General features: G+C 35.1%; 1 protein-coding gene across 1 annotated transcript; it reads left to right on the top strand.

Annotated features, from left to right (window-relative positions):
• Positions 1-6521: 6521 nt before the first annotated feature.
• On the top strand, positions 6522-15528 carry LOC116118175. Its single transcript, XM_031404140.1, has 10 exons — positions 6522-6833; positions 6962-8618; positions 9074-10549; positions 10765-11150; positions 11254-12968; positions 13639-14080; positions 14383-14545; positions 14682-14785; positions 14919-15010; positions 15096-15528. The coding sequence occupies exons 1-10, from the start codon at positions 6616-6618 to the stop codon at positions 15170-15172; spliced, it is 6330 nt and encodes a 2109-aa protein (XP_031260000.1). The 5' UTR covers positions 6522-6615; the 3' UTR covers positions 15173-15528.
• Positions 15529-18821: the final 3293 nt, after the last annotated feature.

The raw sequence follows: 18821 nt of genomic DNA, 5'->3' as shown, positions 1-18821 counted from the left end.
CAATTACAAGGGTATAAATGTTCATTATGATCTATGGGTCCTCCTTTAAAGTTTTTCTAAACCTCAGGGGTGTCTAAAAAACGTCCGTATAAATAAAGCTGGCAGTCTGGCACTGGCGCTGCTGAGTAAGCGGTGCCAAAGGTGTGGACTCTATTGGCATGATGCGGGTTGTCTTATGTTTGGGTTAGGTTTGGTGGGGATATTTTAATTGAAGGTGGATACAATTTGATTCACATGTTACAATCACTTTTATATTTTGGGTTAGGTTTCATTCTATTTTTTAGATGAAGTTAAAATTGATCAAATTTTATGCACATGGCTTGATTCAATTAGTGTTCTTGAATTATTATTTAATAGAGGATTTTTTTTTTTTTTTAATGAATGGGGATGCTCAAACTAGCTTGCATTTACTTCAACTAATCTCCTGGAATCTTAGACTATCGATCGGGTAAGAACTCCAATAACCGCCCCTATTAGTAGTCGAGTTGAGATGAATCGAACTTAAAACATCTTGAATAATACATTTAAGAGTTCTAATTGACCACTCAACCATCCGATAATTATTAGTTATTATGCTAAACAATGGATTCTCGATTAAATCCACATGTTGAATAAACAATTTATTGGATTTAAAGTTATAGCTATGCAACCTTAGTCTTAAACCCACATGTTGAATAAACAATTTATTGGATTTAAAGTTATAGCTATGCAACCTTAGTCTCTCATACAGGATTCCTAATAACTATCAAGTAACGTTTCTCACGTTGATTGACTCATAGCAAAGTCGACTAACAGTTCATTTTCACATTGATCGGCTTAGAGTAGGGTTGACTTTGGATTTGTTCTTAAGTTGATTGTCTCATAACAAGTCGATTATAGTTTCTTTGATTATAGCTTATGAACTAAGAGTTTATTAAAACTAAAGTAAAATTTATCATAATAAAACTTTAGTATTGATATTTTTAACACTTAAAATAAGCTCAATTTATAATTTAGTATATTGATATTTTTAACACTTAAAAGAAACTTAAAAAAGCTTATTGAATAATTGAGCTTCTCCCAATAAAAATAAAATAATTTATTTTAAATATTATAGATAGCTTAAACAAAATAATATAATTTAAAATGAAAGTCGTGTGTAGGTATACAAATATTAGATTGATTGAAACGGAATGGAATTATTGTATATGAAGTAATAGTGTATGAATTGAATTAGTGTTGTCACTTGCATTGTTTTAAAACCTGGATCGGAGGGCAACCTGTTTTGTTGCCTAGGTTACGGGTCAACCAATCAAATCAGTTGGATCGATGACGTCAGCAACAATTTTATTTTAAAAAAATTACATATTAATCTCTTAAATTTTAATATATTACAAAAATTCTCCTAAAAAGTTTCGATTAGTCTATAATTTTTTTTATTTTAAAAAATGTCCCAAGAAAATTACTAATTAATCCCTAAAATTTTAAAATATCTCCAAAATACCCTTATAAAATTCAATTAACCCATATAATTTTTTAAATATTACAAAACCCCCCTAAGACCAGAACCGGATCGGAGAAACTGTCAGGTCCCGGACCGACCGGTCCGGTTTTAAAAACAGAGGTCAGTTGTAAAAGCTAAAAGGTAACGGAGGATTGGACAAAAGGGAAGGTGGGGATGAGAGAAGTGGGGCCACGTGGGTGGCCGATGACCGGAGGGTTCAGTAGTGCATGCTGATTGTGCTTCGAGACTTGGGCCAAAAACTACTGTTCAAAAATAATGCACAGATCTTTGCATGGTTAGAATTGTTTGTTTTTGACACGTGGTCGGTCAGAAACTCCGCAGAGATTTGTCAGTCAGAGTCAGAATCAAGTTGGAGTTATTTTTACTTCGTACCCCGAATGTTTTAAAAAATTAAAAATGGGAATGGAACTTCGGAGATTATTTGCACAAACTACCCTTCAAATTTCTAAAAGTACTAAAAATCACCCTCATCGCCATGCTGTCAAATTTTAACTAACATTCAAATAGTAAAGAAGTAATTTCGTAATGATTAAAAATTATTAAACTAAGATGGCCGCAGAGACAGAGCCACTAAGGGGTGAGTGGGGGCATGGAAATTTTTAATTTGTACCCTTCTACTATATGTTGTAACATTAGCACCCATTTATTTTATTTACCAAAGTAGCTTGAAATCCCAACATTATCACCACCTTTATTTTATTTTATTTTTCTTAAATCCCAAATATATTTTAATTTTTCTTCTTTTAATGAATTAAAAAATCAACTTTTCATGAATAATTTTAATATGTAATTTTTTTTTCTTTACCCCGTTGAAACAAAATCTTGGCTTCATCGCCCCGTTGGTTATAGCTTGTATTTGGTGAGTGCATCTTGCAAGAATGATATATCAAATGAAAAAATATATATATTTTCTTTGTTTTATGATTGGGGGTGTTTGAGCCAGTTTGTGCACACCTCGACTAATCTTTGAGACCCTGGAACTACCAATCGAGTAAGAGTTTTAGTGACTACTCTTATTAAACGCTCGAATTCGAGAGATCGTGTTAGATCCTCCTCTTGTTCTTTTACAATCAAGATGATTCGAACTTGAGAGGCTATGTTAAATTCGTTTTTACTTTTTTATTATTATGTTAATTGGTTACTAATTGTATATCTAATATTATTGTTTTGTATACAATTTTATTCAATACTATTTCATAAATTATATTCCATATTAATAATCCAATTATCTTTCAAATCATATTCAAGCAAGTTAGTTAGGAGGGTATAATAGTCATTCACCATCATTTCCAATTTTGGGAAATTTTGTCCTTTCATAATATGAAAAAATGAGGGCAAATTAGTCATTTACATGAGGTATTTTTTTTTAGCTTACCCTTCCAGTAACATTACCGGGGTAAAAAGCCTTTGAAAGTTGGATTATAATCCAAGAGACGATAAAAATTGGCTCGTGACTGCTAACTGTTCAGTGAGATTTCCCAAGGATAAGGTGGTTGACCTTTAATGGCCGGTAACAATATAGGGCCAGCAAGGTCTTCTTGTGAACATCATAAATAATTTAATTTATTAAATATAAGATTGAATTTGATTTTGTTGAGGAAAGTGTTAATGTGTTACAATTCTGTCCATTAAAATTCATTATCAATAATAAAGTTTAGGTTAAGGTTGTGCTTATGCACTATTATACAAGAAAGATCGATTCTTTAGGATGTTCGGACAAAAAGAAACAAAATTATTTTATGGAATTTTTTTTTTTTTTTAAATTATAGTTACAATTGGTAAAGACTTGACCTACAATTTTTTTTTGTAATGATAAGGACATTTGCGTCAGCTTACGCATACCTCAATTGATCTATCTGGGCTTTAGAACTATCAGTTAAGTAAGGGTTCGAGTGACTACTCTTATTAGTAACTGAAGAGTAATTCAAAATTAAAACCTCTTAAATAATATATTTAAGAGGTTTTATTAAACCATTTAATTACGTAGAGATAGTTTTTAACTTATAATATTACCAAGGCCCAATGAGCTCCCTCCACTGGGTCAAATCTTTGGGTATTTTATGGAAATTTAAGAAATAATTTTTTTTCATATAAAATGGTGCTATAAACACCTAAAACTTTCTCTTTAAGAGTAATGCTACAGCCACTGAAGGTTGCGCACAGAATCTGTATATCGAATGACATCATAAAACCCTGATCATTGATTCATTATTAGTTAATATTAATAAACGATCAAGATTTTGCTACGTCATTCGGTACACAAATTCGGTGCACAATCTTTGGTGGCTCTATTATTTTCGTTCTCTTTAAACCCTTTATTATTTGCGGTGTTATGGGTCAATTGGGCCCGTTTTGGGCTAACCCAATATCATCTAGAAGACTAGAACTAGAACCCAAGTTTTGGAATTTGATCAAGAATAATTTCGGACATAAGTCTTCTTATTATTGGGTTGTCTTATGAAGAAACTTTCCCATTGATAAATGGTAACCACCGTTAGATCAATCTAATAGTCAACGAATCAATGATCTTGAATAACTCAAATCAATCTAATGGGTTAATTCTATTTGAGTTGATTAGGTTAGATTTACCCTCCATATGTTTCCCTTTTTTTTCACTATCCTACCCTATTATCCTATTCAATTCTATCAAAATACATATTTGTTTTAATATTCAAGATTCTCTTCAAAATTCAATTATATTCCATTCAACTCATAACATTAACAATTACCCTTTTCAATAAAAGTTTTAAAATTAACAAAAGCACCCACACCCACCCAAGCCACTATCACCCACCAACAGCCACCGTCGATCGTTGCCGCCGTAACGACGCACGACCAATTGAATCTAGCATTTTCTAACCAGATCCATGGTGTATCTTAACCAAAAAAGGCCAGATCAGTGCACGATTGGCTAGATCCAGCTGATCTTGTGCCATTCTGGCAGATTTTGACTACGTTCCGGCGGTGGTGGCCAGTTGTCGGTAATATACGGGTTAGAGATGGGCATTTGGGATCGGGCCCAAAAGCCTAGCTCTAAAGCCCGATCCTAGGACCGGTCCTTGAGAGGACCGGACTTAGGAGGCCTGGTCCCAAAACGGGACTAGGCCTAAGGAGGAGGGCCCTCCTCCAAGGCCTCGGCCTGGGCCCAAAAAAATTTGTATTTTTTTAATGTAGTCCCTTGCCAAATTACATAAAACCCCCTGTTAATTTTAAATAGATATAAATTACGATGGCTAAAATGAAATTTTATAAAATTTATAAAAAAAAAATCTTCCAGGTCTAAAAAATTTATAAATTTTACCCCTAAAACATACTAAAAACCCCCTATAAAATTTTGTTTTGCCCCCAAAATATAAAAAAATTGAGAGGGGAAAATAAAATTGTCTAAAGCCCATGGGACCAGTCCCGACCAGGCCTTCCTGGTTTTTCTCATGGGCCTGGGACCGGTCCCAGGCCCATGAGTGACTGGTCCCATTTGGGACCAGTCCCAAACGGGGCCAGGCCTGGGCTCGCAAGGGACCGGTCCCTTGCCCAGCTCTAATACGGGTGGGTGGTGGTGTTTTTGTCAATTTATAAACTTTTATTATGGGGGATGTTTAGTTAAATTAACAAACCTAGAGGGTTAAAAAAATATTTTCAGAATGTATCAAAAATTTCTTAGAATCCTATCATATTTTTCAAAAATGCTAATCAGAATAAAATGTTATTTTAAATAACTAACCAAGCGAGCATTAGTTATTTATGCACTTCTAAAAAAAAAAAAAAAATTTAAATAGTAGATAATAAAATTCAAGAACAAAAATAATAAAAACTGAAACAATAATTCAAAATATTTTCAAACTCCAAATTAATTAACATTATAATAAAATAAAATAAAATAATAGTTACAAGAAGGCGGAAATAATATTCTGCATGTTTGGCTTAATATTTTTATCCCTATTCTGGATCTTATTCTCAAAATAATGTTTGGCACATTATTCCAGAAATATTACCCTATTTTTTTAATTACATTTAAACCCCATAAGGTTATTAATTTCACTAAATACACCCTGAAAAAAAAGTTTAAAAATTAACAAAAACACCCCCATCAACCCAACTTGTCAGATTCCGGCAACCACCGTCGGTGATAGCCGGAATCTGTATAACGGCCTAACTTCCGACCAGAAATGGCCGGAAGTTCACCGCTGTGGCCTTTTCCGGCCAGATCTGGCCGTCATTGACCGAAAACGACGGCCATTACAGACCGTAGATCTGGCCTTTTTCAGCCAGATCCACCATGGATCTGGCCGGAAAAGGCCATAACGACGTGTTACGGCACAGATCCGACCGGTCTGTGCCGTAACGAAATTTTTCGGTCAGATTCCGGCGGTGGTGGCCGGAATCTGACACTGCAGGTGGTGGGGGTGTTTTTGTCATTTTATATGTTAGGGTCATTAGTTAAATTAGTAAACCTAAGGGCGTTTTCACAAATTTTTAAAATTTACCTCGTAATACTCCCCTATCTAATAACCTAATATTATCCCTAAAATCCTGTCAAAAATACTAAACCAAACGCACCCATAGAGATTTATAAATTAATTTTCTTTTAAAAAAAATAATTTAAAAAGTGGGTGTACTTAGAGAAAAATAAGGGGGTATACCCGTTCTTCGTTAAACCCTACCTGAATACCTTCTCCGTTAAACCCTGTTACCCTCTCCGAAGGCCATCGGCCAAACTCCGAAATCTAGCACATTCAGATATGGCGGATTTATCCGTCAAATCGGCGAAAAAGAAGAAGAGAAAGCTAACTTCTCAGCAAGAGGAAATAAGACCAACTAAAGCCCACCGTATTAATTTACCAGAGAACGAACCGGCAGTAGTTGAAGTAGAACCGGACCAGAATCTCGAAGAAGAGCGTCCATGGAGGAATTTAAAGCTGATTCTCTCGATACAGAACAAAGATATTGATATTCAAAAGTAGTTTTTTTTCTTTGTTTTGTCTTTCTATAGTTAGTTTGGTTATNGGATATACCCGTTCTTCGTTAAACCCTACCTGAATACCTTCTCCGTTAAACCCTGTTACCCTCTCCGAAGGCCATCGGCCAAACTCCGAAATCTAGCACATTCAGATATGGCCGATTTATCGGTCAAATTGGCGAAAAAGAAGAAGAGAAAGCTAACTTCTCAGCAAGAGGAAATAAGACCAACTAAAGCCCACCGTATTAATTTACCAGAGAACGAACCGGCAGTAGTTGAAGTAGAACCGGACCAGAATCTCGAAGAAGAGCGTCCATGGAGGAATTTAAAGCTGATTCTCTCGATACAGAACAAAGATATTGATATTCAAAAGTAGTTTTTTTTCTTTGTTTTGTCTTTCTATAGTTAGTTTGGTTATGTCATTTTTTTTTTTTTATTTTACAATTTATTTTGGAGTATTGGATTTTTTTTATTTGACTGGTGAAGGGATTTTGATGCAGGAAGGTGGAACTAGTATTTTGTTTCGTTAATTCGAGAGCGAAAGGAGGAGAAAGTGATGAGAATGAGGAGAATGAAACGGTGAAAACATCAAGATTAATTGTTTTTCTGAGTGATTGGGTTCAGTCATTATTGATTTCTACCGAAAAGAAAGGTAAAGTTGATGGAGGGAAAAATCAGTCGGGAGTTATTGAGACATGCTTGGACTTCAGATGCTGGGTGATTTTCAAGTTCTGTTTGGAGGAGTCTTTGAAATGGCACGTTTCTTTGAGTATATCACGGAATCTTTTGCGCGCTATTGGTTGTATTGCAAGAAATGCATTGTCTTTGGTGAATGAGAATTCTTCAGGTTTCAAAGAGTCGTTTTCTGTTGGTGGAGGTTATGAATTGTATAGTGTTGTACTTGATTGTCTTTCTTTGGTATTCTCATGGGAAGGTGGCTTGTTGAATGAAAATCTGGACTTGTGGATTTCCACTGTTGATCCAATTCTTCAACTTGTTCTCAAAATTCACTCTCAGAAGAGTGATGGTGGCTATGCAGATGCTTTTGTCCTGCAATTCTCTTGTTTGGTGCTTGAGCCATTTGCCAAGTTTTTAAGGACTCATCCAACTCGGAAAAATGGGTTTCGCGATTTTGTGGATAAACTTCTTGAGTCACTTTTGCACTTGTTGGGTATGTTGAAATTTCAGAGCGATGCTAATATTTCCGATCAGACAAGAAACCTTCTAATCTTGCTTGAAGAAGTTCTGTCTAATGGGTTGTTCCATCCAACCCATATTGATGGATTTCTGGGCTTGCGTGCTACAGAGAAGTATCTTGCATCCCATGAGAGAAAATCAGGAGATTCAAAAACAGCTGTTAAGAGTTACCATAGACATTTATTTGATAAATTGGAGAGCATTATGACTGCAAAGAACGTATCAGTGTTGAGTGGCATAGGACAACTGTTTCACCTGCTTGTTGATCGAGTAAGCAAACAAAAAGGAGTTTCAGTTTTTTCTGAAAGTGCCAAGAGTGTAGGGAAAAATGGAGCTTCAATGCAGTTGGAAAAGAATGTATTAGGTCATGTTTCTGTAGATTCATTTGGGAGTAGTAGTGCACTTCCAGACAAGAGTTATTCTGCAAGTAATTTGAATGCAGAAACTAGAAAGTCACTTTTTGAATTTTTTATACAGATTATGGAGCCTCTGTTGTTTGAGATGAATGGATATGTTCAAGCTAAACTGGTACCGGGGCTTGCATTGTTGGATGTTTGTTGCACACTCAAATCTATTAACAGTTTACTTTCCAGCTTTGCGCATGAAAAAGTATATCTAAGAACGGAGGATATCTCCGAAGGAGCTTGCTTCAATTTCTTGACGAAGGTTCATGGTGCAGTTATGTCATTTGCTGCCAGTTTGTCAAATTGTGACATAGCTCATGGGACACAGAAGGAGATGTTCAGTTCTTTGGCCAGGGAACTGCTTGTTTCTGTGGGGTACCTTTTAGATATTGAATATCAGGTTATTGGAAATGATTTAGAAAGCTTGTGGCTCATGATGCTTTCTTACTTAGCCATTGGCCTTTCTTCTGTGGATGCACCAGATCAGTGCTTGTTAACTACCCCAATACTAGACCTTGGATGCCAGTTAATTAATCTCTATGGCGAACTTCGCCAGGTTAGTAGAATATTTCCCACATATTTGCATGGTTTTAGCTTTTAGTCTTCTGTAAGTGTGGAAATACTTGGTGTCACATGATTAAATTAATTACAGTTTTAGCTTTTAGCCTGGTGTGAGGGTGGAAATGCTTGGTGTCACATGGTTAAATAAATTGCAGATGGTAAATTTTATACTCTTAATACCTGTTTTGCATCCAATTCCTCTGACATTTCCCAGTTAAGATAGTTTCTGTTGTATGGAGCTTGGGTGCTGGGGTGAGGGGGAGGGTGGATGATAGGTCAGTTGGGCTTGAATTTTTATTTTTGGAAAGTGTATTGATTAACTTTTGTTATGCTATCAATCTTTATCGTATCTTACCCTTTGACATCTTGGTCTTCTTTTTGTTGATGAATATTTGGTCAGACAAATTTTTTTATCTGCGTGCCTGATCTTATACTTTCAAACTATTGTAGGTGAATAATGTTGTCTTTGCACTGTGCAAAGCAGTGAGGCTTTTAGTATCACGTGACAACAATGGTGAAACCAGTTATAGTAGATTTCTGTCTGGTATGAATTCTTTACCTTGTCAAGCATATGCAAAATCAGTGGAGGTGCTATCATGCTCACAAGAATTTAAATTCTCCATTCAAAATGCTATTAGATCCATGCCAGAAGGGCAAGGAAGTGGATGTATTCGACAGTTAACTGCAGATATATCTGAATCCATGAATTGGATGAAAGAAAGTTGTGCAGTGGCTGATGGAAAAGAATTCAACAACTTGAAAGCAAGAGATTGTGCCATTCTGGGTTTTGATCTGCAAGCAGAACTTTTGGGAAGAGATTTGTCTGAAATCTACCTGCTAGTGCTAGATTCACTTATTGTCACTACAGGAAACAGTAATCTTGTTGGGCTTTCTATAAAGGACCTGATGACTGTAATTTGTCCTTTCATTAATGGACTGGTACAGCTGCAGGTAGACAGTGTCAATGATTTCCTTTTTTCTGTAACAGGAAGAACTTTCAAGAATGGAATGTCTGGAAATAATAATGATTCGCTGAAATGTGGATTATCAGCTAAGTGGATCTTTGTATTCTTCTTTCGGTTGTATGTGTCCTGCCGAAGCCTATACAAGCAAGCAATTAGCCTTATGCCCCCTGATTCATCTAAAAAGATGTCAGCTACGATGGGAGATTCCTTAATGGCATACTCTGGGAGGGATTGGATGGAGAAGACTGATTGGACTGATGAAGGCTATTTTTCTTGGGGCGTTCAACCTTCAAATTCTCTTATTAATGTTATAAATTTTTTTTCAGACATTTATATTAAGGACGATGTTGCAGAATGCTGCCCTCTGATATATGTATTGCTTACTATGGCACTTCAGAGGCTTGTCGATTTGAACAGGCAAATAAAGTCTCTCGAATATTTACTGCAGAATAATGAAAATGCAGTCCAATTCAACTTGCTTGGTAAATCTGACTTGTCACAGTATCGCAAGAAGTGCAAAAAGTGGAGAAAGCGCATCTCAGTTTTGAATAAAGAGGCAGCAGTTCTTACTGAATTCATGATGGGATATGTCTCATTGGTGGAAAATATGCATCCTGTAATCTCCAGCTCTGATGATGTATCTTTTGAGGATAAATGTGTCCAAGAGCTGCACGCAAGTGATAAATGGAATATGAGTGTTTGTGCTATGGATGAAAAATCATTGCCCACTGCAGTTTGGTGGATTGTTAGCCAAAATATTGATATTTGGTGCACTCATGCTGCATCTAAGAAGTTAAAGATGTTCCTTTCAGTTTTAATTCATACTTCCTGTTCTTGTGTAACAAACAACTTTTCCAGTTTTGGAAAGCACAGCATAAATGAGGCTGGCCATTTGAAAGCAGTGACTGTGCATCAAATCTCGGCTGAACTTCTGAGAGACTCCTTTCTGTATGAACATAAGGTAAGACTTTTGGAAATTAAAGTCCTCGCTCTTGCATGGACATATGTGCATCTCACATACAGGCATGCGAGCTTCTACACAGTTCTGTATGTAAGCCTGTGCTTATTTTTGTGTTACATCTTTTCTGTTTTCTTTTAATTTCATATATTTTCTATGAAATTTGCATGGAGTTTTTTCATTGTATCTCATGATGTTCATACTATCTCTTTTACTAGTTTGTTCGCAGGAATTTGGCATCAAGATTTTGTCATTTATTGGAGCAATCATCGTTGTCATTATTCAGTGATTTTTCAATCAGAGATGTTGATTTCCGTACATCACCTAATTGGACAACAATTTTAAGTGAAATTGAAAAGTCATCACTGGTTGTTTCAGGCACCAAAAATGTTTCAAGTGATTCAATTTCAGTGGCAAAATCAGTTTCTCATTCACTTGATAAGCTACCTAAAACAGTTTGCAAGGAAAAAAAGGCCGTCAAATTTGCCAGCATGAAATTTACAGCTTGTCAGAGTTTGCTTAATCTTTTATGTTGGATGCCTAAAGCATATTTGAACTCAAAATCATTCTCACTTTATACGACTTGTATACTCAATCTTGAAAGGTGAACTCTCTAAGTCTCTTAGTCACAGTTTAGCTTTTGCTTTGATTTCTATTTCTGCATCAGAGATACAGAATTATTATTAACATAGTCATTGTGTTTTCAGGATTTTGGTTGGCTGTTTGTTAAAATGTCATGATGCATTGTTCTCCTGTAGTCGTTACGACTTCTTCAGATTGTTTGTGTCCTGTCGTAGGACCTTGAAATATATAATTATGGCATCTTGTGAAGAAAAGACAGAAGATAGTCAATCATCACCAATTCCGATGCTCTCTGAGGGTTCAGATTTTGTTTTGTGGCTTTTCAAGTCAGTGTTTCTGGTAATTGGACTTCAAGAAGCACTTTCAGATGATGGCTCTAGTGAAATCAGAGATATGATCTTTTCACTGATAGACCACACATCGTACATATTCTTGACATTAAGTAAATACCATTTAAATAGTGCAGTTAATTCGTTTATATTATTTGATCAGCCTTGCAAAGGGAAACCCAGTTCTGAAGTTTTTCATGAACAGAATAATTTAAAGGAGAGTGGTCCCTGTCTTGATTCTTTCAAAGAATTTGAAGCTTGGAAAAGCATGTTCCTTGTTATGGATAGTTTAGAGGAACAGGCACAAAACTTACTTGTGTCTTTGAAGGATGCACTTTGTGATAGAAAAGTGGGAGTTTGTGGTAAAGTTGTTAATTTGAATAAATTATCTTCTCTAGTTTCGTGCTTTAGTGGGATTCTGTGGGGCTTAGCATCTGCTGCAAATCACAGTGATGAAAAAAATGGTGATAAACTGAAATTGTTAAGGTGGAAGTGTGAACCTATCTCTAAACTAAACCATTATATCGATGTATTTGCTGATGTTACTTCTTCATTTTTGAACATTTTGGTTGTTGAGCAAACCTTTCAGAAGTTGGACTACGGCGAGGATCCGCCAACATCTGGGGAGTTTTTTCTTGAAAGATGTGATGCAATGACTGAGAACTTAGGAACTTTGAGGACATGTGCAGAATCAGTTGGTATTGATGAGGACTCAAGGACAATGGTTGTTCATAATAATAGGTCAGAGTTGGAAGATGCAAACTCTCCTGCCACTGTTCTCGCTAATAATGATTTACTTGAGCTTCAATGTTTTAACAGGCATTTGTTGCATGGTTTGCTGAAAGGTGATCATCCTGAGGCAGCTTTTTCTCTGAGACGGCTATTAATTGCTTCTTCTGCTATTTTGAGACTAAATCTGCAGAGGAGTAGAACTCCCTTCTCTTCAGGCTTAGTGCCCACTTTTATTGGCATTTCAGAATTCTTGTTGTTGCAGTTGGCAGACATGATTGAGGTGCCACAACCATTTACTTTTGTTTGGCTAGATGGTGTTCTGAGTTATCTAGAAGAATTAGGGAACCACTTCCCTTTAACTAATCCGATGTTGACTAGAAATGTGTACACCAGGCTGATAGAGTTACACTTAAGAGCGATAGGAAAATGCATATCTTTGCAGGGAAAGAAAGCTACTTTAGCATCTCATGAGACTGAATCAAGTACTAAAATACTTGATTGTAGTATGGACTTATCTGAAGCATCTCTTTCTCATGGACCATATTGCTTGGATGAGTTTAAAGCTAGGTTGAGGATGTCTTTCAAAGTGTTCATAAAGAAACCATCGGATTTGCACCTGTTATCTGCAGTAAAGGCTATAGAGAGATCACTAGTGGGAGTGCAAGGAGGCTGCTCAGTGACCTACAATATAAGTACTGGAAGTGGAGATGGTGGCAAGGTGTCCTCAATTGTTGCAGCTGGCATTGACTCCTTGGATCTAGTTCTAGAATATGTTTCAGGTAGTACTATATCAGCTCATTTATCAAGATCACCTTATTGTATAGTTTAAAGAATCTTTAATTGATCCTTTATGTTTCTTGGAGCACTCAGTATGGGGGCATTTTCAGATGCATGTCCACTTTTAAGTGAATTTCACAAATGAATGCCACATCTAATAGTCCCTCAGGGTTAAATTTGTTGGTCCACTTTTTAAAGTTTAACTCTTTGAGCACATAACTTGATGGATTAACTTTAAATAGGTTTGTTAGTTTCTGTAACCACTTCATTTTAACTTTATTTAATGCATTTGCCTTCAACAAACAGAAATGTAGAGAATGTTGGTATAGAATTATTATTACATATGTACTTTGACTTTTCCAAAAATGGACTATATTATGTGGCATCTGAAGGAAATTATGTACTTCACATGCTATGGGAAATCATATAGTGATGTTCATTTTATTTTTACATCTCATAAAACACTTAGTTATTTCTAGTTATGTAAATGTGAAGTGTTTTAAATTTTGAAGAAGGCTTGACTAGCATATGTGAAAGTACAGAATTTCTTTACTCATTGCTGCGCAGCACAAGATGATGGCTGTTGAAATCTTTACATTTATTTATTATTCATAAGAGCTTTTGTTTTGATAATTTGGTCATTTTTGGCCTAACAATTTATTTTCTGTATAGGTCGTAAACGGCTAGGCGTGGTTAAAAGGCATATCCAGAACTTTATCGCTGCCCTGTTCAATGTTGTTGTGCACTTGCAGAGTCCATTAATTTTCTATGGAAAGCCAGCAAGTAATGATGGTAATAATGGACCAGATCCAGGATCAGTGATTCTTATGTGCGTTGAAGTGCTGACAAGAATTTCTGGAAAACATGCTTTGTTCCAAATGGATTCCTGGCATGTAGCCCAGTCTATACGCATCCCTGCAGCACTTTTTCAGGATATATGTCAACTTAGACTCCCACAGGCCCCAGTTCAATCTACTCCTGCAATGTATTCAGATAAGCAAAACAGTAAGAATGTTGCTAGCATGAATTCCTGGTCTGTGGATCGGCAATTCTCGATAAGCCTATTTGCTGCATGTTGCAAGCTGTTGTATACGATCCTGAAGCATCACAAAAGGTAGCTTTTGCCTCGTTAGTTCATTCCATAATTTACCTGGTTATTGTTGTTCAGAACATCAGCCGTTAAATTCTAATAAGCAGTTTTGCCTCAGTTCAGTCCATGAATAATATGCATTAAACTCCTTTCCCAATATAATAATTATTTTGTTGTCAGCTAATAGGAATATTAGAATGCTGGTATGATGAATCTTCTGGTTCTTGGTTGCGTACATACTCTCTGATTCTAGTTCCATTTCTGCTTCTTTCCCTGTAAAAGTAGGCATTACATGCTATTTGAACTGATTATCATGTAATTTCTAGTGAGTGTGAGCAGTGCATTGCTCTACTTGAAGAATCTGTTCGTGTTCTTCTTCATTGTTTGGAGACAGTGGATACTGATTTAGTGGTCAGAAAAGGTTATTTCTCATGGGAAGTACAGGAGGGCGTAAAGTGCGCTTGTTTTCTCCGAAGGATTTATGAAGAGGTGGGTGACGTTTTGAACAATGTATACATATTGAGAAATTTATATAAAATCGTCAATGTTGAATCAACATATGTAGGATTATGGATAATAATCCATTTGTCTTTCCTCCTCTAAATTGTCCTTTTTTTGTCTACAGGTAAGACAACAAAAAGATGTTTTCGGCCGGCACTGTTTCAAGTTTTTATCAAATTACATATGGGTTTATTCAGGATATGGTCCCCTCAAAACTGGCATCAGAAGGTATTGTCTAGCACCTTCTTGTCACCTTGCCTATCAATCGGTGCATAGCAAGATCTAATCTATCTCTCCTGTTCAATGAGATGCTTGACGACGTGCAATAACAAAATTGTTTTCCTTCTTAAACAACTTGCAGGGAAATAGATGAAGCTCTGAAACCAGGTGTATATGCTTTAATAGATGCTTGCTCTGCTGATGATCTTCAATATCTTCATACTGTATTTGGAGGTAAGAATCTTTTACATAGGATCTTATTAAAAGTTTGACATCTTGGTTCAGTCTAACCTTTATTCTGGTCTAAATGTTTCTGTAGAGGGTCCTTGCAGAAACACTCTAGCAACTTTGCAGCACGATTACAAACTGAATTTCCGATATGAAGGAAAGGTCTGATCTCCATTTTTCTTCAGGTGGGATATATTGGCAAATATTAGTTTGGACCATCAATACTTCTAACATCTTTTAAGATAGCATCATGAGATTGTAACAATTATGCGAAGCACACTATGTTCTAAATTAACGCCACAATGGCTTTTTCTGTTGAGAGTGTGTCTATTCCCTCAGACTGTAACCGGGTGCAGTGATTTTTCATTCAGCTCCTGGCAGCTGACTTGGATAATCACGCACATTTTTGTTAGTCTTAGGTACATGTTAACCCAAAAGTATACGAAATGGTATAAAGTCTTGCCACCACTGTGATCCGAACTGTATATATAGTTTTACTAATCTGCAAATTGGTTTGTTTACATTGAACTATCATACTCTGTTGCCTGCAAAATTTCTTGAATGTCTTGCGGTTGTTAACTGGTAATGTATCTTCTCTGTTATCGAAATCATTTGGCGCCATGGATGGATTGAAAACCAATGTTTTAAAACCTAACCCGGGGTTAAACCTAGCAAAGTGGTTTGGTCTCGAGTTGACTAGTTTAACAAGGTTTGAAATCTAACAAAAATACTCTTAAAAATTACCTGTAAGTCTTCATAGGTTTAAAATCTTGTAAAAATACACCCAATAATACAGTCGGTGTTAGGAAATAGGGCTTGTTTTTGGTGACGACGATCCCCATTACCACAAAAACACTCTCCTTAGTCTTCTGACTAAAACTCATGTTACCTCTCCCTTGTTCGCCTCCCCAATCGTTGGCGACAGCGAGATTTTTTTGACGATATTGCTTTGTAATTTCTGGTCGAGTCACTCATGAGAGATCGACGCTATTGCCATCATTGCACTCATTGAAAGTTTCTCTTCAAAAGCCTTAACAGTCTTCAATTGTTGTTGGGCCGGGTTGGGTTGGGTTTTAAAATAGTGTCAAAAATAAACTTGTAATGAAAAGGTCTCCATGTGCTTACAAGTAAAATTGCCAAGCTTTAGGTTAAAGGCATGGGAGTCCGTTGGGTTATTCCATGGATTTTGGGGCAAAATGGGTGAATTTTGCCATTTTATTTGCATTGAGTTAGTCAAGAAAGCTGGAATAGGCCATTGGTTATTCACATGACAAAGCTTTTTGCCACCTACACTGGAAACAACACAGTAAATTGGCAAGACAAAGAGGAAGAGAAAGAAATGTGGGGGATCATGAAGTCATGGGGTCACATAAGTCGTATAATCTTATCCAAAATCTCATCACCAAATAGGTTCCAACAACTGTATTTAGAACAATTATATTATAATTGTCAATGTTTTATCATCTTGGAAACATTGACAATTATAATATAATGTTATAAGGCAGGCTGGGAAAGTAGGTTAAGTTGAAGTGACATGCTTGGGGTTTGCACTGATTAATATTTTCTAATCTTCTGTTAGTGCAATCAACCATTACATTGACTACATTTAATGGCCTACATAAGTGCTTTTTTTTGGAGCACTTCTTTTATTAGTCAAACACATTCAATGTTTTAGAGTTTATACATCTTTTAACTTGGATATATTACCTGTTAGCATATACATCTTCTTGTTGAAATTAAAATATTTATATTTTTTAAACTATGTTTAGAGCTTATTGGCACAAAACTTTTTGTATTTCTCTATTATCATCTTTGTCATTATTTCATTTTTCATTTTGTTTAATTATAACAATGATTTCTTCTTCAGTTAAAGTATACATGACTTGTTACTCATTTGAATGATTGAGAAAAACATTATATATCTGTTCGATTAATGTAGTGAAGTTGTCGAATCTGATCACTCAATTCTACAATGATTATTTGATTCTCTTTATCTACTTTATTTGTAACTTGCAATTAATCGACATCGAGGTTCCTAATTTTATAATACTTAAAACAATTGACAGTTGTCTATGGCTTCACATTAATTTGACTATGCAACAATTGCATTTACAATTCTATCAATGACACTTATCTTTGTTGGTTACAAAACACAATTTTTTATCCGTTTCAAAAGTAGGTAATTGAAGCGCTGTATTGAAATCATAATACTGTTAAAACATTAATTGAAATCCTAATACTATACTACAAAAATATGAATTATAAAATAAGAAATTTTTGTAATTATACCTCTATTAAGTTATAACTTCTTTATAGTAATAAAATTAGCTAGTCCCACTATTATGACTATAGAGAGGTTTTACTCTGTCTCTCTCTGTATATATATATATACACTATCCTATAACCTAATCTCACAATTATTTCTTATAATCTTAACGTGTCACGTCAGCTTCCATTACACCCAAGGTACTAATTAACTTTGACTAAACATGAATGATCGTCAATTCATTCATAAGGAATGATTGTTTTTTATGAAGAAACGAATTATTCTATTTGATTGTTCGTTACGAAGGAACAACTATTCCTTATGAATGGAAAAATCATTTTTTATGAATGAACGTTCGTTTGTCTTTAAGGAACGAGCATTCGTGTTTAGTTAAAATCGTCAGTTGATGTGGTAGTATCAACTCTACTGTCACGTTAGGGTTGTAAGATAAAGTTGTGAAATTTAATTGTAAATATAGTATTTTTGAATCTTACAAACTCTCTTTCACAATCTCTAGATGACAACTCCTAGGTTTTTGCTGATAAATTTTGAATTTTGGGAAATTCATAAGCAAAAAACTGGAGATTGCCATTTAAGGGTTGTGAGAAAAATTTATGAGATTGTGTTATAAGTGTAATATCGTCTTCTTTATTTTGAAAAATAATACAGCTACCGACGGTAGTGCATCGAATGATGTGGTAAAATCCTGACCATTGATTAATTTTAACTTAGTATTAATCAACGGTTAGGATTTTACTACGTTATTCGGTATATAAATTTGGTACACTACCATCAGTGGCTGTAGCATTACTCCTTTATTTTACTCAAACTCAAAAGCACTTTTTTATTAAGAAACTACATCAAGAAATCAACGATCAGAATCAGGCAGTACAAGTTAATTCTATAGCACCCAGTTAGATTAATTATATTATAATGAGTAATACTATACTCATCGAAGTAGTATACTAAATTCATATACCGAATAACATAATAAAATCTTAACCGTTAATTAATTTTAATTTAATATTAATCGATAGTCAGAATTTGATTATGTCATTCGATACATAAATTCGATAGATAACTGTCTTTTTCGTATTATAATTTTCAATGTTTTATCATCTTGGGTAAATTGTTTTATATAAGGCAGGCTGGGAAAGTAGGTTAAGTTGAAGTGACCTGCTTGGGGTTTGCACTGATTTGTATTTATTCTATTAGTGCCACCACCGTTAGATTGACTTCTTAATGGCCTACATAAGTGCTTTTTTGGACCTCAAAAAGCACTTATTTTATTAGTCAAATACATTTAACGTTATATACAAATGTTTAATTAAATAAAATAAAAACACTTTTTGAAAACGAGAGAGAGAGAGAGAGTAATATTAGGTTTATGTTACAATCTCGTTATCTTCTCTTATAACTTTATCGTAATAATTAAACTAATAATTATAACATCAACTTTCATCATATCAAGATACTAAATAACTTTGATTAAATACGAATAATTATACATTCTTTTATAAGAAATAATTATTATTTATGAAAGAACAACAT

The sequence above is a fragment of the Pistacia vera genome, unplaced genomic scaffold (genome assembly GCF_008641045.1).
Source record: "Pistacia vera cultivar Batoury unplaced genomic scaffold, PisVer_v2 Contig839, whole genome shotgun sequence".
In the NCBI taxonomy this organism is placed as follows: Eukaryota; Viridiplantae; Streptophyta; class Magnoliopsida; order Sapindales; family Anacardiaceae; genus Pistacia; species Pistacia vera.
This window is presented reverse-complemented; position numbering and strand designations above follow the sequence as displayed.

Bases quoted from the DNA above. Each gene is read 5' to 3' on its own strand.
- LOC116118175 (XM_031404140.1), top strand. From the start codon at position 6,616: ATGGCCGATTTATCGGTCAAATTGGCGAAAAAGAAGAAGAGAAAGCTA. The intron at 11,151-11,253 runs GTGAACTCTCTA...TTGTGTTTTCAG, and splicing joins TGTATACTCAATCTTGAAAG to GATTTTGGTTGGCTGTTTGT. The intron at 14,786-14,918 runs GTATTGTCTAGC...AACAACTTGCAG, and splicing joins CTCAAAACTGGCATCAGAAG to GGAAATAGATGAAGCTCTGA.